General features: G+C 39.2%; 1 protein-coding gene across 2 annotated transcripts in view; it reads left to right on the forward strand.

Moving 5' to 3' along the window:
• LOC149318667 (TATA-binding protein-associated factor 172) overlaps positions 1 to 24,527 on the forward strand; it is an 81,210-nt gene that overhangs the window by 9,131 nt on the left and 47,552 nt on the right. Inside the window, exons 2-8 of one of the 2 annotated variants that reach the window (XM_089510235.1) lie at positions 11,109 to 11,232; positions 12,542 to 12,656; positions 12,952 to 13,098; positions 15,569 to 15,732; positions 17,810 to 17,946; positions 18,761 to 18,872; positions 22,697 to 22,765. In XM_089510235.1, coding sequence (XP_089366361.1) covers positions 11,109 to 11,232; positions 12,542 to 12,656; positions 12,952 to 13,098; positions 15,569 to 15,732; positions 17,810 to 17,946; positions 18,761 to 18,872; positions 22,697 to 22,765 — 868 coding nt within the window. Of the gene's footprint in view, positions 1 to 11,108; positions 11,233 to 12,541; positions 12,657 to 12,951; positions 13,099 to 14,185; positions 14,264 to 15,568; positions 15,733 to 17,809; positions 17,947 to 18,760; positions 18,873 to 22,696; positions 22,766 to 24,527 lie in introns of those variants that run through there. The other variant, XM_089510236.1, reaches the window with a different exon arrangement.

The following is a 24,527-nucleotide window of genomic DNA, read 5'->3' on the forward strand; positions in this document are numbered from 1 at the left end:
TCATGTCGATGACTCTAAGGCAAACCTGTTACATGGTTTTTCTTGGATAGCTTTGTTCAGTGGGAGTTTGTCTTTGCTGTCTTCTGAGCCTGTGAGTGTGTGACTTGCCCAAGATCACCCAGTGGGTTTCTGTTCCTGAGCAGGGATTTGTCTTTAATCGAGCACTCAAACCACTACAGCACACTTGCTAAACCAACCTTGAAATCCAGTAGTACTAAGAGTGGCATTGCTTAGCTGCTAAAAGCATCAGATTGAAGTTGCATGATGTTGCATGATGCATCTGGCAACGTTTGTTAACATCAGTCTTCTTAGGCAATTTCTTCATGTAGTTCATAGTAAACTGCGGAATTCACTGCCACAGGATGCAGTGATTCCTGTCAGTGTGGATACTTTAAAAAGATACTGAATAATTTAATGCAGGGTGTAGCCATCAATGGTTGCTAGTCAAGATGGCAGTATATCACCTCCAGTAGAAAAGCAGTATGTATTGGAAGGGCAAATGACATGATTAGTGCACTTGTACCCATATTCTACTGATGGGCTTTCCACAGCCAGCTGTTTGGCCAGTGTGTGAACAGATTGTTGGATAAGTTTGGCTTTTAGTTGGATCTAACATGACTTTTTCTATGGTCCCATATAAACAGGCCAAAATAAAGCTGCTTCGGGTCACTTTGGAGGTATGCTGTTTAAAGGATGCATGCGTCCTAAGGGTCTGGAAGCCGTGCCAAAGCCATATTCCAGTCCTAAGGACTGGAGCATGACTTTAGTGTGGCTTCCGGACTCTTAGGATGAATGCATCGTTTAAACAGCATACCTCCAGAGTGACCTGAAGCAGCTTTATTTTGGCGTGTTTGTACGGGCTCTAAGTTAACTAGTCAGTAGTTTGTTTAATGCCTGAAACAGATAGTAGAAAGTGATTTTCTTCCTTGAAAATGCAGTAGGAAGTTTCAAATTTAAAATAGAAACATCTGTTCCATGACTCACGAGATTGCATGGGTGAGATTAATTGCTGCATGTACATGTTATTCCTGCAGTATAGTTCCACTGAAGTCTACAAATGATACTTGACCTTCAGGAACGTCAGGGAAATTGTGATCAGATACAGTGGACCCTTGATATTCACTGGGGTTTGGTTCCAGGACCCTTGTGGATATCAAAATCTGTGGCTGCTCAAGTCCCATTAAATACAATGGCATAATAAAATGGTGCCCATGTAAAAATGACAAAATCAAGATTTGCTTTTTGGAATTAATATTCTTTTGGACTACAACTCTAGAGACCAGGGTTGGATTCCCCATGGCCATGAAACCACTGGGTGACCTTTGGCGAGTCACATGCCCTCAGCCTTGGGCTGGGGGGGAGCAATGGCAAACGTCCTCTGATGAACAAATCTTGCCAAGAAAACCCCATGGTAGGTTCGCTTTAAGCAGGTCGCCATAAGCAGGTCACCATAAGTCAGAAATGACTTGAAGGCACATAACAACAACAATTCTTTTTTAATGTTTTGAAGCTATGGATGATTGGGGATAAATAATCTGTGGATATGGAGGAATCAGTGTATACTGTGGAAATGGTTTTGGTTTTCCCCCCCTTTTTTGAGGTGCCTCAGAAGAGTCAGCATGCACTTGTGACACGGAAGTCTTAGAATAGAAGTGCAATGTACACATTCTGTAGTATTATATAGTTTTAAAAATGTTTATTAATTGATGGCTGTAAAGGAGTTTTTAAAAGGATAAAATGAATCCCGATGTGATAGCTTTATTATGTTTGGGATAATTGGATTGGTTTCTTGCAACCAGATAATCTGTGTATTCAACCAAACTAGAATTTGTGTTGATTTGAAGATGTGAATATTGTGGCAGAGATCAGCAGGTTGTCGCTGTTAGACTTGAAGGCATCCCTTATTCCTTCTAGCTAGCTATACATTTCATTCTAGTTGCCTATACTGTTACACAAGTAGAGTATCTGAAATGCTTGGGGGAAGAAGTGTTTTGGATTTCTGAACATTTTGGATTTTTGAATACTTGCATATACATAATGAGATCTTGGTGTTGGGGCCCAAGTCTAAATCAACATGAAATTCATTTATGCTTCATATACACCTTTTATGTATAGCCTGAAGATAATTTTATACACAATATTTTAAATAATTTTATACTTGAAACAAAGTTTATGTATATTGAACCATCAGAAAGCAAAGGTATCACTACCTCAGCCACCCATGTGGACAGTTTTGGAGTATTTCAGAGTTGAGATTTCCAGAAAAAGGGTACTCAACCTGCATAAGTTTAGCCTACAGAACTGTACTTCTACAGAACTCTGCTTCTACCACCCCCGCCCCCCCCCCCAAAAAAATATGACCACATTTCTGTACTGCATATAGGGAATATATGACCCATTGGCTACATGTAACACCATGAAAAAGCTGTCAAAAAACCGAAAGAAGCTGATATGAAAGGAGAAACAATCAAAAATTAAGGGAGGCGCAAGACAGGGAACTGGAGAATAGATGAGGATTGCTTGTACTCTAACTTTCTGACTTGATTCTTTATTGAAATTATAAGACTAAGTTTAATAATGTAGCTTCAGTCAAGCTATTCTACTGTAATGTTAAGTGAAATTTAAGTTTTTAGTTTATTTTTTAGTACTTTAAAGCTTGAATGGAAATACTGTGTGATTTTTCATTACATAGATATTGCATGTACTGAAGTTTCTACCATGTTGCAATGTTTAATAAAGTTTCAAAAAAAGATGAATAAGTTGAATTTATAGTCTTCCTTTAAGGTGGCAAAGTTGTGTTTTATTATGCTTCACAAGGAAGCAGACAGATACATTCTGAGTAATCATATAAGTATTGGTAGGCATCAACAGGTATCCCCACTGACATTATATTTTTGGTGTAGTATATTTATCTTGGAATATTCCTGTACTTGTTTTTTTGGTAATTAAATATTTTGTAACTGTAAATCCTGGTATGTAATCTTAATTAAGCTTATGTATGTGAGATTTAGGGCTGAAACAGATGGCCGAAAAAAGCCCACTTCGGGGCATCATTGGAGCGCAACGTTTACACGCTGCACGTCCCAATGATGCCTTAAGGCTGGACAGCCGCACAGATGTGGGAAGCTTCAAGACACTCCTTTGGTGCAGTGTTTAGATGCCGCTGGAGCATCTTGAAGCTGCCCTGGGGCTGCAGCAGGATTGGGAAAGCCGGCTCTTTCCCAGCACAAATAGGAGTGGGGTTTTCTGCTTCTATTTGGGCTGGGTTCAAGGCAGATTGGGGGTGCGGCATGTGTTTGCCGCACCCCCAATCCATCTTCGGTGGGAGTGGCTTCAAGCCGTCCCTTTGGGGTCATCTGTTCCGACCCTTAATCAATGTTTAAAAAAATTCAGAGTGAACGAAACTCCTTAAGTGATCAGATTTATTTCAATTTGTGTAATTTTAAATCATTTAAATCTTTTATTAAATGTAACCTATGAGGGTTTTTTAACTTGAATTTTTTAAAGGATGGTCAAAAAAATCAATAAAAGCTGGTCAGAGAAAATAAATGGAAAGAGAACATAAAATTGTAGTGGTAACCTTGTGGATACCTGCTGAGAAAAACTCTTGTTTGAAACCAGGGAGCTGCTTTCCAATTGTTGTACAGAGAATTGTCTGATTGTATAAACTAGGTTACTATATTTGTTCAATTTATTTTTATTCCAGTCTTCTGCCTTAAAAGGTTCCATGAACATTTTGGAAAGATCAAAAACAAGAGAATTCATTCCCTGAGGCTCTCAGTCTAAAGGGATATTGCAAAAAGAGAAGGGTTTGAAAATGAGGCAAGGAGTAAAGCTAGGCTTTTACAACAAGGATAAATATACTCATTTATAAGGCTAAATTAGAAAAACAACTGCTTGAATTAAATCTGTGATCTCAGTAACAAAGGCTGACCACAACTCACTGTAGGTAGATAACACTGCATAGGAAACTTTATACAATTGTAAAAAAAACATGCCGATTTTAAGTCTAGTATGAGACTAAATACTGCTTAGTATTTCCTAAGTGTTTGAAAATGCTTAATTATCTGATTGTTGCCACATTTTGTTATTAAAATATAAAGTAGTTAATGCAGAAATATTGTACTGTAAAGCTCTGTAGTACTTTTACTTTACTTTATGATTTAATCCTCTTTGATCATAGACTTCCATGATTTCTACATAAAAGTCATGATAGCATTTTCAGTTTTGTAATATTACAGAGGTACCCCGGGATACGAATTACCCGGGGTACGAATTTTTCGGGATACGAATAAATCCCATAGGGATTTATTGTTTCGGGTTACGAAGCTTTTTTCGGGTTACGAAAAAACCCCGGCGCTGTTTTAAATGGAGCCGCGGCGGAGCCGCGGCTTTTTTTCCATTAGCGCCTATGGGAATTCGGCTTACGAAGGTTTTTCGGGTTACGAAATTAACCGCGGAACGAATTAATTTCGTAACCCGGGGGACCACTGTACTTGAATCTGACTAGCAGACAGCCTTATTTAGGAAGACAGAATACTTCCCTGAGCCCTTCAGAAACATAGCCTTTTAAGTCTTTTTTTATTGTTGTTCTCTTCCAGACTACTTATGACACCATGTGGAGGCCTCCCTTGCAATAGAATAGAATTGGCTTTGGAATAGAAATATTTGATTCTTTTAGCTTGTCCACATGATTTCTTTTTAACCTCTGTATTTCACTTAGTTTTCTTCCATCTCCACAGAATACTTGAATACTTGCAGTTCATATGTTACTGTAACTCAGTTTGCTTTTGTTTTAATGAGGATATTATGAGGGACTAGGTCAGTGGTGGCGAAGCTATGCCACGCGTGCCAGAGGTGGCACTCAGGGCCCTCTCTGTGGGCACACATGCTGTCGCCCTAGCACAGAGTGTGCCAGAGTTTCTTACTAGAAAGCCAGAGGGACGTGGCACTTTGCAATAAATAAGTGGGGTCTGGGTTGCAGTTTCGGCACTTGGTCTGTAAAAGGTTCACCATCACTGGGCTAGGTAAAAAGGCTTACAGTATTGTACTAGATGATGCCAATATGTTTTTCTTCTACACAAATGAAATTACTTTTTTTTAAAAAGGGGGACACTTTGCTACCTTGTAGTTATACTGAACAGACCAGAACACTACGTTTTCTAATGAAAATAAGATGTTTATGTTTGATAGGTAAGATATTCATGTTTGAAAAATGATGGGATGGGCTTCCCATTTACATAGAACAGTTTCCTTTAACGTGGTGTAATTGTTGGAGACATTCATTCCCTTCAGAGTATTTTCTGTAGGGTTAACATACCACAGCTTCCTTGGTATCAGTTTTAAGAGAGAGATAGAGCTGGTTATCACCAGCATATTGATGACACTCAAACCCCAGACCTCCACATGATCTCTCCCAGGAGCTTGATGAGTATGTTATCAGGGCTTTCTCTGTGGCAGCACCTCAGTTGTGGAACTCCCTACCCAAGGAAATTAGGCTGGCCCTAGCTTTCAGCAGGCAGCCAAAACAGTTCTGTCCTGCATGGTAGTCCATATCTGAAATTGCTGTTTTAACTGTTTCAAAACTGGATTCTAGGATTGTTTTTAGACTGCCTTTAGGAGTTTTAAAAATGTTTTAATGTGTTTTAAGCATGTATTTTTTATCTTTGTATTGTTTAAATGTATTTTCATTTGTTCATTGCCTCGAAATCCCTTGTATGTAGCTCTAAAATATATGTACAACTTTTTCAAATCAGATTTTTTTAAAAAATCAACTATACAGTTTTGTACCAATGAATTTTATCCATTCTGCCTAGCACTTGATAGAATTCTTGTACATAAGCAGACCACAGTTTAATCAGCAAGGTTTTCTTCAGCAAAAGTGCAGTTTGACAGTCACTTAATGTATATTGGTTATGTGTTAACTGTTAAAGATATGAGAATTCACTCTTGCTTTGTAAACTAAAAGCTAGTGAACCAAGGAGATACCTGTTTTTAAAAAATAAATAAATAAAAAGAAGGTGGCACCACACTGAATATAAGTTTTTGGAATGAAAAAAAATCAAAGACCAAAAGTAAATTAATAAACTAATTATGAATAACATATTCAGGGGTAGTCATGCTGGCCATATAGCAAAGTACAATAACATTCAAAATGTACAGAACATTGGCCCTCTGCAGACAGGCCTTTGCGGCGCCCCTGTCACATGCTAGGGGGGTTGGCTGAGGGCACACCACCCATATTGGCCTCACTCCTACCACGTGATGGGGCGTCCAAATGGTGGTGCCCTATACACATGGGCGCCGCCATTTTGACGTGACAGACGCTTAGCGTCTGCACATCCTGGCAACATTGTAACACTGCAAGTGCATCATTGAAGCACTGCAGTGTCACATTCATGCCGCAAATAGAACCCACTTTTTGCAGGTTCTTTTTGCTGCGCGAGGGAGCCACGCAGTTTGTCCGCTGCAGTTCCCTCATGCAGCAAAACAAGGCGTGGATAGACCGCCCTTTTTGGGCGGTCTGTATCCCGCCAATAATACTTTTAATTGGCCAACCAACATGCACAACATACATGATGCAAGCTTTTAATGCTCCATTGGCTTCTTCATCAGGCAAAAGCGTTAAGAATCATAAAGGAGAGAAAAAATATACATACAATGTTAGTCACAGGCTTACATTGAAGAGCTTGAGCTACTGCTTCAAGGAAGAATTAATATTAGTGGAAGCATGTTTTAAGCATTGCTTTGATTCTGATTTCTTACTTTTTTTGAACAAACACAGCCTCACCTCAGCTTACATTTTCCATTCTGTGCCTTGCCCTTTTTTTCTTCATCAGAACATTCCAAAGCTGAAATGTTGAAAGTGCCTTTTGAGGGAAGTGATAATTAAATCTTGATACTATTGAGCATGTGGGGGTGGCAAGAAGAAGTAGATGATGAAGTAATCAAAGGGTTGGCGTTTGTGACCCTCCAGATGTTGTTGGACTACAATTCCCAATTCCTTACTATTGAATGTGCTGCCTGGGGCTGCTGGGATGTTCTCTCCCGTAACAGCTGGAGAGCCCCAGCACTCTCATTTTTTATCTAAGCCAATAGTAGATAGTAAATTCCCTTAGACTCAGTAGCATTTGGTCCTGTGTTAATAGGAATTTAAAACTAGCTGCTACTACTAATCCTAACTCAGGGATGTGATTTAGAAATTATTTTCAATGCATACTGTAGTTGTGCTTTCAGGTTCATCTTTGCAGGCAGCGATGACTAGAAACATGTTTTTCTGTAGAGAGCAAATGGTGAGATATGGATCTTGGAAAATGCAAAAGTCTGCTCCATGCTAGATAATATGCATTTATCTTGCTAAACACTATATCATGATTGGATTTGGGCCATTCTCTGGATGGCATGGATAAACAATCCACAAAGATGGATTATTCCTCTCTTGCCGCAAATGTTGCATGAGTCTCAAAGCCTTAGATTATTTTCTGTTAAAACAGTTGACTCCTGTGCCTTCACTTCAGTTTTTAATTTTAAAGTCTCTTTGAACATATAGTCTTTTTTGCAGGTAGTGATGACTAGAAACCTCCCCCCACCTTCGCCTTGCCAGATCATATTGAACATTTAAACTACTGTGTGCCCGCGCCATATGCGGGCGTACTATATGCGGCTTTCAGCATACGCTGAAAGCCACAAGGGAGCCTGCGGGAGCATGCAGGGCGCAAGCGGTGGCACGTCCCATTAAGCTTAATGGAGCACGAGCCCATGGTGCGCGCATACTGCCGCGCCATGCATGAGCCCCATTACTTTCAATGGGGCTCGAGCATACACGGGTTTTTTACGCGGGGGGGGGGGTCCAGAATGGATCCCTGCGAATAAAAAGAGCGCACTGTACAAAACATTGTGCTGATTTATAAAATAAAGTGTTTGCCTGGATGTCTTATTTCTTTACTACTAGTTTTAACTAAGCATGTTAAAAGTAAGTGTATGAAATCAGTGTAATTTGATTTTGGCTTAGAATAATAAAATTGGAAGAGACGACAAAGATCATGCAGTCCGAGGAATACACAATCAAAGCACTCCACAGGACTGCATGACCATAGGACTTCATGACCTTTGTCGTCTCTTCCAGTTCTATGATTCTAAGCCAAAATCAAATTATGCTGATTTCATACACATACTTTTAACATGCTTAGTTAAAACTAGTAGTATAGAAATAAGACATCCAAGCAAACACTTTATTTTATAAATCAGCACAATGTTTTGTCCGGAAAAAGCAACATGGGATATATAGTCAGAAGAAATATAATATGTATATGAATGTATTTGAAAGTAACATGACAGCAAAAGCTATTGAAATGGCACATAGGTGTTGCATATAATGTAATTAGAAGTTCCTAAAAGCCAAGGACACATGTGGCAAGGACAAAGTGAAAAGGTGCAAATTGATATCACCTGAAAGTCATTGAGTGGACAGCAATGTATGATGCAATGTGAGGTAAAGATTGAGCCAAGTATGATGTGTCAATCATAATGTATGTACACGCCCAGGAGGTGGCAACTGTATAATGAATGGAGAGACAAATGCCTATATAAGCAATAATGTATGGCAATACTTTTTGTGGGTATTGAGGAGTATAGTAGTGTAAGTTTTGTGAGTAGTGAATTGTTTTGTGCATAGTGTATATATTAGAATAAAAGTAGATCTTTTATAGAAGACTACTGTGTTGACTGGTGTCTTGAGAGCTGAACAAGAACCAGCAGACTTCAGAGAAGATTGGAAGACATCTTCAGCCAATTCTCAGAGCTACTGGTCAAACTGGTTGTTCTTCCGCTGACCAGGGGGGTGAGAGTGAAAGCCAGGAGAAGAGCTGCAACTCCCATCATCCCTAACAAGTTTTGTAGTTTAAATGTTCACAGAAGGTATTGGTCAAAGGTATATATGTTAATTCACAAAATTCTAAAGGTAGATTTTATAATGTTACCAGAAGTGTTTCTGTTGGGCATTATAGATAAAGAACTGGATAGTAAATGTGGGCTACTTCTTTGATATATGACAACAACAGCAAGAGTATTGTTTGCTGGAACTTGGAAATGGACTGAAGAAGAGACGGAAGAATGGATTATTAAGGTTTGGGTTAGCCCAAATGGCCAAATTAACGTGGGTTGTAAATGATAAAGCAATTAAAGACTTTTTGAAAGATTGGAAACCATTTATGGAATTTTTGATCAATTAAAAAAAATCTAAGGATGTAATCATCTGTGGCTGTGTTTATTAGTAATTTTGTTAGGATTATTTAGTGGATCTGTAGTAGCAGAATATTTTCTTTTCTTTACACTCAGGATTGGGTGTCAGAACCCTACTATGTATTAGTTGTATGTCTTTTTCCCCCTTCTTTCCATTTCTTTATCTGTTTGTATATTACTTTGAATGCAGATTGCTCTTGCTAAAAATTAATTAAAAAATAATAAAAAAGAAAGTGTGAAAGAGGCTATTGTACTAGTCATCTGATTTTTAAAAAGAGTATTGTATAAGCCTGCAGTGGCGAACGCATGGCACAGATATCCTCTCTGGCACGCCAAGCCATCACTGAGGGCACATAGCGAAGAGGGGCCGGGGAGATGGATGCCATGGGACCTGTTCCAGCTGAAGGTTGAAGCAGAACTGCGGCCAGAATGTCCCCGCTGGGAGAGAAGCCTTCCCGAGCCAGAAGGAAGAAGGGCTGGCTGGACAGGTGCCTTGTCCAATAAGGGTGAGCCAGGAAGTGCCTGATTGGCCAATCCTGGAAAAAACCCACCTACTGCTGGGCAGGTTTTTTCCAAAATCAGGCAATCAAGCACTTCCTGGCTTGCCCTTATTGGACAAGGCACCTGTCAATCCAGCTCAACTTTTTTCCTGCTGGGGAAGGCTTCTCACCCAGTGGGGATGCTCTGGCATGGCTGCAGTCTTGCTTGGACCTTGGACCTTCTCTGTCCTGCCTCAGAAGCAGACACAGCTGCCATTTGCCTCTGCAAAGGGTGGCATGGTAAGATGTGCAGCCACATTTCTGGAAATTGTAGTTTTGTGAAGTGTGATGAGACCAACCAGGCTGTAGAAATGATCCAGTTTTACACCACTTTAGCTACCATGGGTCCATGCTATGGGTTCTGGGAACTGTAGTTCTTCTTCGTGGTCTCTGCGAAGCACACAAATGGGTTATTCTGGATCCGGAAATGCTGCGCAGGCGCAGAACAACCCATTCAAAGAACTACAGTTACAGGTAAGCAACCTGTCCTTTTGTGAGATGTGATGAGAGATTGTGACCTGCTCAGGGCCACCCAGGGTGGTGGTTGTTGTGTGCCTTCAAGCCCTTTCTGACTTGGGGCAATCTATCATGGGGGTTTTCTTGGCAAGAGTTCTTCAAAGGATGCTTTTCCAGTGCCTTCATCAAGTCATTTCTGGTGACCCTATCACAGCATATTCTTGTCAGTTTTGTCGGAGGGGGGTTGCCATTGCCATCCTCTGAGGCTGTGTTGCCCAAGATCTCCCAGTGGGTTTCATGCCTGAGCTGGGATTCGAGCCCTGGTCTCCAGAGCTGGATGCTCAATTCACTGGTTCCTTGTTCTTGTTACTGTGTTGTGCCTTCTGTGCTTTATTATGCTTGTTGTTGTTGTGTGCCTCCAAGTTGTTTCCAACTTATGGGCCCAGAGCACCCTCCCTCCCTTCTGAGTGCCTTCCTGGTCACCTTAAGGTGAAACTATCATGGGGCACGCTTGTCAGAGGGTGATTTCCATTGCTATCCTCTGAGGCCGAGAGAGCGTGACTTGTGTGTGTGGTACCTTCAAGTCGTTTCTGACTTATGACTACCCTAAGGTGAAACCATGGAGTTTTCTTGGCAACTTTCATCAGCCGGGGGTTTGCTATTTGTATCCTGAGACTGAGAGCATGTGTCCGGTCCCACCTCAGTAGGTGGAAGTTCTGCCTTCAAAAGTCCCACCCTCATTGCAGAAATGCCACTGAGTTTGGGCACTCTGTCTCAGAAAGTTTTGCCACCATTGGTATAAGTGGTTTCAATAGGTTCAGAGGCAGGGGAAAATTAAATATTAATTTATTGTCATTATGTCACCCATCTCAGGCTTGATCGTCTCTTTATTTTACTGGATACTGGGACAACACCAGTAACAAGAAAAGCAGCTGCACAACAACTTGGAGAAGTTGTAAAACTGCATCCACATGAGCTAAATAATCTGTTGGCCAAAGTAAGTATTTTGTTGGGGTTTTGATAAATAATGTCATGGAATTATTCCTGTGTGTCTAAATGTGCCAGACATTTAGCGTGGTTGTCACAATGTGCCACCTGCATACTTTCCAAATACATCTAATAAGGTTCTTTCACTTAATTTATATAATACTGTATGTTTAGGCCATATCAGTTTGTCCTTCAGCTTCTTATTTAGCGTATTGAATTTCTACATAGGGGCTATTTAAAAAGGTTACAGTGTGCTCTTGGTATCTTCTGGGGTTTGGTTCCTGGATTCCCCCCCCCCCCCCCCATGGATACCAAAATCTGTGGATGCTCAAGTCCCATTAAATATAGTGGCATAGTAAAATTGTATCCTGTATAAAAATGGCAAAATCAAGATTGGAATTTATTCTTTTTAAAAATTATTTTCAAGTGACGGATACTTGAATCTGTGGATAAAGAATCAGTGGATAAGGAATTAGTGTACTAAAGGATAAGGAATCAGTGTACTAAAAATTTAAAGAATCTAAGGAATTAACTTAAGATATGGCTGATAATTCCTCTATGATATTCTTAATGCATAAGTGATGAAAGTAGTGTCTATCTTGTGCCTGTCATGCCGCCATTGCTTTTAACTTCTACGACATATGAATGTTTATGGTCTTCATTGGGAACATATGGTTTTGGCAAGGGCTGAAGAGTTGAATTTCAGAAACCTTTTATGCAAGAACAGGTACTACAGCTTCAATTTCATTAATTTAGAGTCTTTTCTACGTAACAAACCATAAAATTCTGCTAGGAAAAAAATATCCAGGTTTGAGAGTCCCTATTTTTGAAAAGCCACTGAAATTAGATTATTGTTTAAAGTGTTGCCAAAAATGTATTTAATTTTGGCAGGCTATTAGAACCTTTGCATTGTATAGATGCAGATGGTTCTTTCACTGTCTGCATGTTTCCACTACTGTCTTTTAATCCAGTGTAGCAATAGCAGTAGCAAGTATCAGTGGAAGCAGTCCCTAACCAGTTTTCAGTGTGTAAGCTAATTGCCCCCAACAAGCTGGGTACTCATTTTAGCAACCTCAGAAGGATGCAAGGTTGAGTCACCCTGAGCCCTTGGCTAGTGTTGAACTCACAACCTTCTGGTTTGTGAGTGAGTGGCTGCAGTACAGGCATCTAATCACTGCGACACCAGGGCTAGTACACTATACAGTATTTAGTGTACTATATAAGATCTTGAATGTTGTCCAGAATTGCTACTAAATGAGTGACATTTCATTTAAGATACATGATAATCTGTCTAATGTTTAATTTTAAATGTTTTACAGGTATTGGTACACTTAAGGAGTGCAAACTGGGACACCCGAATCGCTGCTGGACAGGCTGTGGAAGCAGTAGTGAAAAATGTACCGGAATGGAATCCAACTCCACAACCAAAACAAGGTGCTTTGCTGAGAAATATATAGAATTATTATGAAGTAACTGTTCGAAAGACTTATCTGAAACTGTTACCTGCGATACAGTATTTCTTCCATTGCATAGATTATTAAAAGAAAAAATAAATAAATGAGGTGTTCCTCCTCTTTAAAGTACATGATTTTGTTAGGACCTACTCTTTCACTTTGCTTATGTGCATAACACTCTCAACACATTACTAAAACAAGATTAAATTGTATTCTTGATGAATTTTCTTTACTTTAGTAGTGAACTAATTTTAGGCTTTCACTGCTTTATGTAGAACGTAGTTGTGAAAGTCCCATGGAAGAGTCTTCTACCTCTGACCGATTGCGTTTTGATCGATTTGATATCTGCCGACTTCTAAAACATGGAGCTTCTCTACTTGGATCTGCTGGTGCAGAATTTGAGATTCAAGATGACACATCTGGTATGTGCTCATTTAATACATTATGTATTTAAGTACTGTATATACTCGACTATGAGTCGACCTCATATATAAGTTGAGGGCATATTCTGGGGCCAAAATTATGGATTTTAATATGACCCGTGGCTAAGTCGAGGGTAAAACTTAGGGGCATATAATGAAGGATGTAAAAGTCGAAGCAAAGGGAAATAATGCCAAAAAACTTACAAAATCCCAGCAGGCATAACTATTTGTGCTCATACTAAAGGCTGGATGGATGAGAGAGTAGAAGGGGGTCAGTACAAAATTCCAGCAGGCATAAATATTTGTGCTCATACTAAAGGCTGGATGGATGAGAAAGTAGAAGGGGGTCAGTGCTTCCAGGGCAGATTAAACTCTTGCTTTTTGCTGCATATACTGTATGTGTTTGTGTTAAAATACCGTACTTAACATTGACCCATGGATAAGTCGCCTCAGGTTTTTTGGGTCAATTTTTCACCATAAATGTCTAAACAGATACATGAGTATATACAGTAATATTTGTCATGCATTATGGTATCTGGAACTAGCCCATTTTATTCTGTTACACAAGGACCTTATGGTACCATCTCCCATTTCTGTGTCTAAAGACTAACTGGACTTGTAACTGAGATAGCATCTTACATTGTACCTGATACTCTGTTTATTATTATTATTATTAACCGTGACAGACACAGTTCTGCCAGTAGGAAAAGGGAATAACTGGACAGATGTACCTTTCTTCTCTGCTGTTTGTTGCCTAAGTTGATATTTAACTCAGTTAGATAGCTTTTATAGTATTTCCATTTTTTTGTGACTGAACAATTTTAGTCAGACCCTTGTGTTCTCTAATTAGATTTATAACTGAGTTTTTATAACACTAATAATGTTTTTAAGATTGGTTGCCATAATCCTTCTGCCTTAAGAAGGTAAAAAAAAAATGAAGAAACTGATAGCACAACCATGGACTACATTCATATACATAACCAGAGAAATAGTAACTTTTAGCAGTTCCATTGCTCTTAAGTTTAGTTCTAAGATTATTTCACACAGAATGTCCATAGCTCTTAAGTTGTTTCTTCTCACAGCCAAGGAAATGTCTGGTGTATATTTCTGATGTGTAGCAAAGCTGGTATCTAACTTATTACTTACCGAAATAGTTACTTAAACAGTGAGTACTTTATTATATCCTATACAATTCATCTTCTCGATTATTACATTACTGATATGAGTTGGATCTGTAGTTTCCCCCTACCAGCAAGCAGAGTTCTGCTTAGAACACTAGCCAGTGAAGAGGGAACAGTTCCCACTGATTTCCCCACTCCCTTTGCATCTACAGCACTTAGAACAGGTGTGAGTAGGGATAGCAGAATGTAGGGAGGTGGGAATTGATGGAAGTCTTCTTTTGTTACATTAGTGTTATATTCAAAGTGCTGGTCATGACCTCTAAACCCTACACGGCTTAGGTCCATACTATTTGAGAGAACGTATCTGCCCATACGAACGATCAAGAACCCTAAGATCCTCAGGAGAAGGCTTTCTCTCGGTCCCACCACCATCCCGTGCTCGCCTGGTGAGGACACGAGAGAGAGAGCCTTCTCAGTGGCTGCTCCCACCCCGTGGAACTCCCTTCCATGGGAGACTAGGCTGGCTTGGTTTTATTGGGGGTTGAGAGGGTTGGTCTTAGATTATCAATTTTAACTTTGTATGTTTTAAATTTTATATTTGAAATTTTTATATTTTTATTATTTTAATTGTACAAATTTAATTGTGTTCCATATATGTTAGCTGCCTTGGGACCCACTTTGGAAGAAAGGCGGGATAAAAATAAAATAAAGAAATAAATAATAAATACTGTGTTAGATATGGAATCTCTGTTAGCAGAATGAGCCCTTCCATATATGAGTGGTAGTCTTTGGGTCCAAGCCACTGTGTGTGTCTGCAGTGTAACATTGAGTTAATCAGTCTTGAAGCCACTCCTGCTACCTTGTCAGCACTGATAACTGCACACTAAATAATCTAGACTGGCAAGGTTCAGAATAGTTATCAGAATGGGTTGACTTTCCGCCATAAAGTTTTGACTAAAAAATGTTCCTGAAAAGCATTTGGGATGGAAAGATGAATTTTAATAATAAATAATAATCCAGTGCTTCAGTGACTATTAATATATATTAAATCTTTCAAAGAAACAGGAATTTATCTCTTTAAATAGTGTTTCAATGAAGGCAGTGACAAAAACAACATAATGCAATTTGCATAAAAATATATTAAATTGATTAAGCATCACTTTATTTCCAAATCAAGCTTGCTATGTTCATTAAATGGCAACCACTGAAGGCAAAACAAAAGTAATCTTAGTGATGTGTATTGAGAGAAGTTAAGATACTTTATCAGTTTGATTCTAGATATAAATTCAGTGCTTTATTTTAGCAGTTGATAAATACGGTTTTAGGAACTTGGACTTTGCACTTTTCAGGTGAAATTGATCCCAAAGAGAGGATTGCGAGACAAAGAAAACTACTTCAAAAGAAACTTGGTCTTGATATGGGAGCTGCAATTGGAATGAATACAGAAGACCTGTTCAATGATGAGGATTTGGACTACATTCCTGCTTCGTCGTTTTTGGCACACAAACAACCTGTAGGTAAAACTTTAGGCTGCTTGACTGCAGAGACTTTTGTGAAGTGGGTTTCTTTTTTTCTACTGCTGTCGTTATAGAGTGGACCCTTGTTATATGCTAGGGTTTGGTTCCAAGATCCCCCGTGGATAATAAAATCCATGGATGCTCAAGTCCCATTAAATATAATGACATAGCAAAATGGTGTCCCATATAAAAATTGGAAAATCAAGTTTTGATATTTGAAATTTATACTTTTTTTAACATTTTCAAACCATGGATGCTTGAGTCCGTGTATAATAATAATAATAATAATAATAATAATAATAATAATAATAATAATATGTTTTATTTATAGACCGCTATTCCACAATGATCATAGCGATGTACAGTAAAAATTGTAATATAATACAAAATACAAAGTGACAGTTAAAGGAGGGAGAAGTCTCGTCCTTCAGGCAGTCCCTGATGTTGCTGGGTCTGCCTGATGGCTCCCTCTGAGATCAAGATGACAGTTGAGGAGGGAGGGGCCTCTTCCTTCAGGCAGTCCCTGATGTTGCTGGGTCTGCCTGATCGCTCCCTCTGAGGCCAAGATGACAGTTGAGGAGGGAGGGGCCTCTTCCTTCAGGCAGTCCCTGATGGAGCTGGGTCTGCCTGATCGCTCCCTCTGAGGCCAAGATGACAGTTAAGGAGGGAGGGGCCTCTTCCTTCAGGCAGTCCCTGATGTTGCTGGGTCTGCCTGATCGCTCCCTCTGAGGCCAAGATGACAGTTGGGGAGGGAGGGGCCTCTTCCTTCAGGCAGTCCCTGATGATGCTGGGTCTGCCTGATGGCTCCCTCTGAGGTCAAGGTGACAGTTGAGGAGGGAGGGGCCTCTTCCTTCAGGCAGTCCCTGATGTTGCTGGGTCTGCCTAATCGCTCCCTCTGAGGCCAAGATGACAGTTGAGGAGGGAGGGGCCTCTTCCTTCAGGCAGTCCCTGATGTTGCTGGGTCTGCCTGATTGCTCCCTCTGAGGCCAAGATGACAGTTGAGGAGGGAGGGGCCTCTTCCTTCAGGCTGTCCCTGATGTTGCTGGGTCTGCCTGATCGCTCCCTCTGAGGCCAAGATGACAGTTGGGGAAGGAGGGGCCTCTTCCTTCAGGCAGTCCCTGATGGAGCTGGGTCTGCCTGATCGCTCCCTCTGAGGCCAAGATGTCAGTTGGGGAGGAAGGGGCCTCTTCCTTCAGGCAGTCCCTGATGTTGCTGGGTCTGCCTGATCGCTCCGTCTGGGGCCAAGATGACAGTTGAGGATATAAAAAAAATCCATGTATAAGAAGGGCAGACTGTAAAATACTGTGTTTGAAATATTATACTTGTAATAACTTCAGATTTATTTATTTATTTATTTATTTATTTATTTGCGGTATTTATACCCTGCCCTTCAACCCAAAAGGGTCTCAGAGTGGCTTACATTTATTATTTTAATTAGATGGTTCCCTGCCCTCAGGCTTACAATTTAAAAAGACATGACACAAAAGGAGAAGGGAATGGCAGTGGGGAAGAAGATCAGGTCCAGCAGTTCTTCTCTCCCTCTGAGGCCTGGACCAAGGCAGATGGACTGGAGGGAGGGCTCTGCTTCTTAATCGAGGAGAGGCCCCAAAGCGTTGGGCCTGTCCTTTCACCCTCCCAGGCCAGAAGATGACAGTTGGCAAGGAGGGAGGGCTCATCTTCTTCAGGCCTGATGGCATTGGTGATATTACATATCAAAATGTAAAATCCTGTGGTATATTGTAAAAATCATAGTTTGTATAGTAAGATCTGAGAGATTTCTTTCTGTCTACAAGTTTCAGTTAGATAGGAATACTTGGATAATTGCAATTGGATAAACCACTTCTGGCTTAACAGAGATGGCTCCTAGTTTCCCTCTCTAGTTGCAGACATACATGCTACATCTTATCGTTTTCCAGAGAGTTATTTGGCCCTTGGGAAGGGAGAATAGGGTGAGAATATAAGAAGCGGTTGGCAGGAAAGAGGGGATAATAACTTTTTTTGAACCAATGGAACTGTAGTCTTGCTTCCCTGAATTTAAGCTAGAGTAGCCACTAAATGTTTACATCTTTTCAGACTCTTCAGGCTGCTGAGTTGATTGATTCAGAATTTCGAGCTGGTATGAGTAGCAGACAAAAAAATAAGGCTAAGAGAATGGCTAAGTTGTTTGCAAAGCAGAGATCAAGAGATGCAGTAGAAGCAAATGAAAAGAGGTACTGTCATAGCTTAAAATTGTTTGTTTTATTGATTAAATATATGCTAATAAGTTAAATCATAACAAATAATATAAAATAGAAGAAAAATAGCACACTTCTATCCATTTCTGAAACTCTAAGGTGAGTTCTTTCAGTTAGCTGGTGGGGGAATTGATGTGGACTGTTCCAGAAAAGGTGCCTGGCTGGAAATGGGAAGACAGGTACTTCACAGATGCAACATTTTGTAGGTCCCATCTAAGTTTGAAAATCTCATCTGTTCCTTTTTAGTACTCCAGAAATATGTATTGTAGATTATATTGAACCCTATTATTCCAGTATGTTTTCAAGATTGAAAAAAAATCTTATGAGACGTTGCAGTCTGCTCTTTTTCCTTTCTTAATGGTAGTTATCGTATAAGCCATGAATCTTTAACATCCATTCCTTTAATGTGGGTGCATCACATTATTTCCCTGTATGATTTCCCTGTATGATTTATATTCTTTCATTAGACCTTGGGCTTTCTTGCAATAAAATAGTGGCACCTAGGGGTATAATGACAAATTATAACCGGTCTTATTTCTATATATTTTCAAAAATTTCTGATTACATTTTCCTTAAATATGATAATCTACCCCACATATTCACATTTCTAGAGTCTGTTTGGGGTAATGAAGTTTACTTCAAGTAATGATGACTAAAGAAGCTATGTTACTCTGTTGTCAATTAAGATGGTATTGAGGAATCTCTGTATGCCTACAGTGTATTATGTGGTAAATAACTTCTGCTAAGTGGTGTTACGTGACTTTTCACCAATATTTAAAATGTTTTTTAGCAATGATAGCACTGATGGTGAACCAGAAGAAAAGAGGAGAAAAATTGGAAATGTTATACTCAGTCAACAAGCAACTGACTCCAAAGTTTTGGTAGAGAATATTCCAGAAGAGGTACAGAATACATTATAACAAATCCCAAGTGACACCACAATCTCATTTCCGTGATTAATTAAGGCCTGAATCAAATAGTTTGTACCAAATAGAATAGCTCATTGAATCAATGGAACTGGCATTAAATATGGACCCAACAGGTTTCCCTTGATTTAGTGGTTCTACTGTAGTTAGGATTAGAAGTTGGGTGTAGGACTAAATACAGTCGGCCCCTCTGTATCCTCAGGAGATCAGTTCCAAAAACACAAACACACCACAGATACCAGAATCTGAGGATGCTGGAGTTCAGTGGTGGTGTGTGCATGCAGCTGCACAGCTATTAGAGACAACAGGACTCCTTACCCAAGAGACCATCTGAAAGATCTATGTAGCTGTCAAAGGAAGGTCTGGGAGTCGAAGGCGCCTCCAACTTTGCCAGCTCTGTATGCACTCACCTCTTCCATCCTCCCTGGAGAACCACCACACCTGGTTCTTCCCTCAGCAGCAGCAGGAGATTAATCGTGCCAGGAGGCTGAGGGAAGGAAGCCACCGAGCAGCCCATGTTGCCCCCAAATAGGCAGAATTATTAACGGGTTGTTTTTGCCAACACAAGGTGGGCACAAGGAGAGGGCTGCAGGGGCGAGGGTGGGAGCTACCTCAGCATAGCAAGTCTGCTGATACTGAGGGCAGACTGTAATTAATTACTTGGATTAAAGTAAATAAACACCATAATCCAACGAGAGATTATACACCTGCATTTTCTTCCACTGAAGCTAATAATAGGACTCAGTGTACCTTGGGTACAACTATTGCAGCATTCTGGGAGGGAAGGTGGGGAAGGCCTCAGGAGGGTGTGGAAAAAGATGCCTTGCTGGTCCTCCCCTTGCCTGGCTTGTTTTGTGGGAAAAGATGGAAGGTTGTATGGGAATGAAGACATAGATTTTTTTAATCCACTGCATGAACTTTCTTAGTAAGAAGTTAAGGAGACTAAAGTTTCTTTCAAATGTTTACAAGAAAAGATTAGAAATAGTGAGTGGCAGCAAGGTGGGCTAAGCTTGCCTATTGCTCATATAAAACAGGTAACATTAACTGGACCATGCTCTGAGAGAACGGACTCCTAACTTTTAATTACTTGGCCATGCAAGATCACCTAGCTTCAGTGAAAGGCTAAGAAAATTTAATTTCTGGAACATTTGCTTAGAATCATTTTTAAAAGGTGATCTTTAAAATAACAGTGGAAAATAAAATACTATGAAATCATGTGTCTTTGGTAATTGCATCTTTCAAGTGTGCACACTAGAATAGTAGTGTCAAAGTTAAATCCAGTCAAGATGTGGTGGAACTATTGGAGAGGGTCAGTTATCAAATATTTCTTTAACAGTTGCATGGCAACCTCACTTTAATACTCCTGTTAAAATAACTGGAATTTAAATGGGCATAACTGAAACATGGGATTGCATTTTTCATATTGTTTTCATGGTGATAGTACATAAAATTAATAATAATAATAATAATAATAATAATTTGTTTTATTTATATACCGCTATTCCAAAGATCATAGCGGTGAACAGCAAGTAAGCTAATTAGCAAGTAAGCTAATTTGCCCCCAACAGTCTGGGTACTCATTTTAGCGACCTCGGAAGGATGCAAGCCTGAGTCAAGCTTGGGCCCTTTTGCTGGTCTTGAACTCACAACCTTGTGGTTTTGAGTGAATGGCTGCAGTACAGGCATTTAACCACTGCGCCACCAGGTTTCAACTGGTGGCGCACTGCGCCATAGTTTCAACAAGGTACTATATAAATATTAAATTTGAAACTTGACAGGCACTGCCCGTAGTCAGGCAAAGAAAAAAGAGATCTCTATGAAGGTAGGAAGAGTCAGGAAAGTGGAAGACAGAGTTTGGTGGTTATAAGCTCAAGAAAAAATATACATATTTTTAGAATACTGTTAAAATGTTTTCCAAGTAAGCAAAAATGTTGATGTCACAAACTCAAAGGACAAGAAAGAGTTGAGTAGTTCCATTGAAGAAGATCAGCAACAATGAAATGTCAAATGAGTTAAAAAGTAATAGTAACCCTAAGTCAAACCAAGATGAAACTATAGGTTGAGACTACCTTATCCGAAATACCTGGGACGAGATGTTTTGGATTTCGGATATTTTTCGATTTTTGAATACCAATGTTTGCATATATGTACATAATGAGATATCTTGAGGATGTGACACAAGTCTAAACACAAAATTCATTTTTGCTTCGTATACATCTTATATAAATAGTCTGAAGGACATTTTATACAATATTTTTAATAATTTTGTGCATGAAACAACAAAGTTCATTTGCACTGAGTCATCAGAAAGTAAAGGTGTACTATCTCAGCCACCCATGAAAAAGGTTTTGGTTTTTGAATAGTTTGTATTTCAGAAGTCGAGATAAATTGCTTTAATTACAAAACAAAAAAAATAATCTTTTGCTCAGCCCTTTTGCTATTTTCAATATACACAAGAAGTAATAAATCCTTAAAAAACAAAAAGTTGATCTCTTTTTTGTTGACAGTTGCTTGATTAGAAGTGGCTAATAATTGGAAACCAGGTATTGTATCCCTCGATAGCTGGTGGAAAAGAGTTTGGGATCAATGGCTTATGGAGAAATTATCAGAAAATATGACATATAACTCAAAACAACAAAATCAAAGACCCTTTCAGGAAAAATGGTCTCTCCTTATAGATTATATTAATACCAATTTTATATCTGTTTCTCCTCCATCTAGCCACTGTTCTCTGTGATCAGATTTATTTTAAATAATTTGAATGGTGTAAAACCTTAATAAGGAATACCTTATTAATTATAATAAGGAAGGATTTTCAATGATTTGAAATTCTTTATACCATTGTCTTATGATTGTAAGATTTTGTATGATATATTTTGAATAAATTTTATAATTAAAAAAAAAAGAATTTCAGATAAGGGAGTCTCAAACTACCAGCAAAACAAAGACAGAAAGGCAGAGACTAAAGTGAAAGGTGCCAAAGAGTGAAGTCTGTTAAAAACTAAAAGTAGTGGCCTGAACTCAGAATCGGAAATGTAGGCTATCGAAGAGGGAATTGCAAAGGAGAAGAGTGGACAAAACTTAAAAACCAAAAGGCAGCAGATTTAAATATGGAGGGGGGAGGGGAAGTGATATGGAGAGTGAAAACAAAATTATGTAAGTTCAGTCTCAAAATTTCCCTTGAAAAAATGCCATGGCTTTCTGACACACAGTGTTGTTTAGATTAAAATTTGATAATGTAAAGTTTTCCTTCCTCCTAACAAAGCATCCTGTAGCAATCCAAATGTATATTCAAAGTTTAAGCTGAGTTTCAATATAATCAAGTGTAATAATGCAATTTTATCTTTTTGAAAAAGGTTTGGTAGGGAGAAGCTAGTTACTATATATACTCGTGTATAAGTCAACCTCATGCCTAAGGCAAAGGCAGGTTTTGGGGCCAGAATCAGGGATTTTGGTATGATCTGTGGATAAGTTGAGGGTCAAACTGAGAGGCATGTAACAAAGGATCTAAAGGGGAAAACAAAACGCCCTTCCCTCCTCCTTTCTGGACCTATCTCAAGGGTCACAGTCTCAGAATGGAAAATGAGGAGACAAACCTCCGATTTCTCGCTCTTTCTCTCTCCCCTCCCTGCCTTCCCCACCAGCTTTTCCAAGGCTCACGGTCTGCATCGGAGCAGTATTACCATATTGATCTGTATATAAGTTGACCCAGGATTTTGGAAGCATTTTTGGCCTAAAATTTGTTGACTTATAAATGAGTATACATGGTAAGCATTCATACACTTTTTTGCCTCTTTTAGACTAATGAGTGGCCTCTGGAAAGTTTTTGTGATGAAGTCTGCAATGATCTCTTTAATCCATCATGGGAGGTAAATCTTTCTTGCTATCTTTCAGACATATTAGATTGAAAGGATTATGCTTTTATCAAGATTGCTTGTGCTCAGTTTTCTTAGCCATCTCTTTCTGATTTAGTAAGCATGTCCGTTTTATTTGCCATAATAAAATAGTACTACATTTGTACAGTGGTAGTAGCACGGCTGTATTGATTCCTGCAAAGGTCTTAACAATCTATCAGTAATTTGACATTCAAGAGCATTAACGCTTGATTCAAATGTTGCATGTACATGCAGTGGGAAAGTCTGGAGGATGTGGAATGGAAACTACCAGGAGAGGTTCCTGAGCTGCTCAAAATGTTTTGAAAAATTCTCCCCCATCTAAACAAAGTATTTCTGATATGACATCCATCCTCATTTTCACCATTTTCATATGGGAGCAATTTTCCACCAGGGAATAATATATTCTAATCTACATTGTTTTGTGGAAAGGCAAGATAAAAATGTATCAAATGCTGTGATGATGCCTGTGAGCAAGCAGCAAGTTCTTCTTAGTTCATCAACAGTATTAAAGCTATATATAGGTCAGGGCCAGTACAAGATATATTGCTGCCTGAGGTAAAGCAGCAGTTGGCTTCCACACTCCAAAGGGAATGTGTATAGTTGTACTGGCCAGCTATGCTATGCTAAACCTTAATAATAAATTAAATGTTGCAGTTTGTTGTTCTTGTTATCATAGCCAAAATCTGCTCTCTCTGCTGGTCCCAATCATGCAATGATAGCAATGGAAGGGACCACAAAGTCCATTTCTCTGCCTTGAAAGAATACACAAGTAATTCACAAAATATTGTCATTCAACCTCTTTTAAAAGTCCTTCAAAGGAGGAGAGTTCTCCACCCTCTGGGGCAGTCTATTTCACTATTGGCACAAGTCTTACTATTGGGAAATTCTTCCTAATGTTTAGGTGGAATCTTTTTTCTTGTAATTTAAATAGATTGGTTTTATTGATCTTCCAAATAGCAACTTGGCAACTCTTAAAGCCAGAGCATGGTGCTCCTACAGATGATTTTGCATAACCAACTAACCATGTACAAAATCCATGTGGATTAAAAAATCCAATCGGTGGTCATCCAAATAATCTTTGAAATTCATAAACACTGTTGTATCTGGGCTCACATTTATTATCCAAAGTCAGTTTTTAAAAGCTGTTTTGCTACATTGCTTCTGCTTGTTAGCTGATTCAGCAAAGTATCCCCCCACTTTTTCTTTAAAGCTTGCTGTGCACACCCACATCTAAAATGAAGCAAAGGCTGAGTTCTTTTCCTGCACTGAGGTATAACAGTGGCATTCCCTAACTTACTGATCAGCTGTGTGCTGATCCATAGTTTTCTGAAGCAGATTTGCTGTTGGGAACATTGTGTCTTACTCCATTCTTGCTTACACCCAACAAACTGAGAAAGTATTGTTTATAAGAAACTGAAAAAGACTGTTGCAGATGTCAAGCAGATACTGCATATGCCCTTGCCAAATCAAATTAGGTTATTTTACTTGATATTAAGTTTGATAAGAAAAGAGACTGTGAAAATCAAAATTCCAGAAGAATGTGCCTCTTGTAATTTAGTTTTTTTAAAAAGTGCAGTGTTAAAATTCTCCACAGTAGCTCTGCTCCCCACTCTTAGATTATGTTACTGTCTGTATGTTACTGTCTGTATTTATATTGTCTTGAAATGTGCCTCCTTGCATCCCAGCTCGCTTCTAAAAACAGGATTCTTCTGTAATTCAGATAAACCAAGGAGAC

Source organism: Sceloporus occidentalis, unplaced genomic scaffold (assembly GCF_023333645.1).
Source record: "Sceloporus occidentalis isolate IW3139 unplaced genomic scaffold, rSceOcc1.0.p SCAF_2, whole genome shotgun sequence".
Lineage (NCBI taxonomy): Eukaryota > Metazoa > Chordata > Lepidosauria > Squamata > Phrynosomatidae > Sceloporus > Sceloporus occidentalis.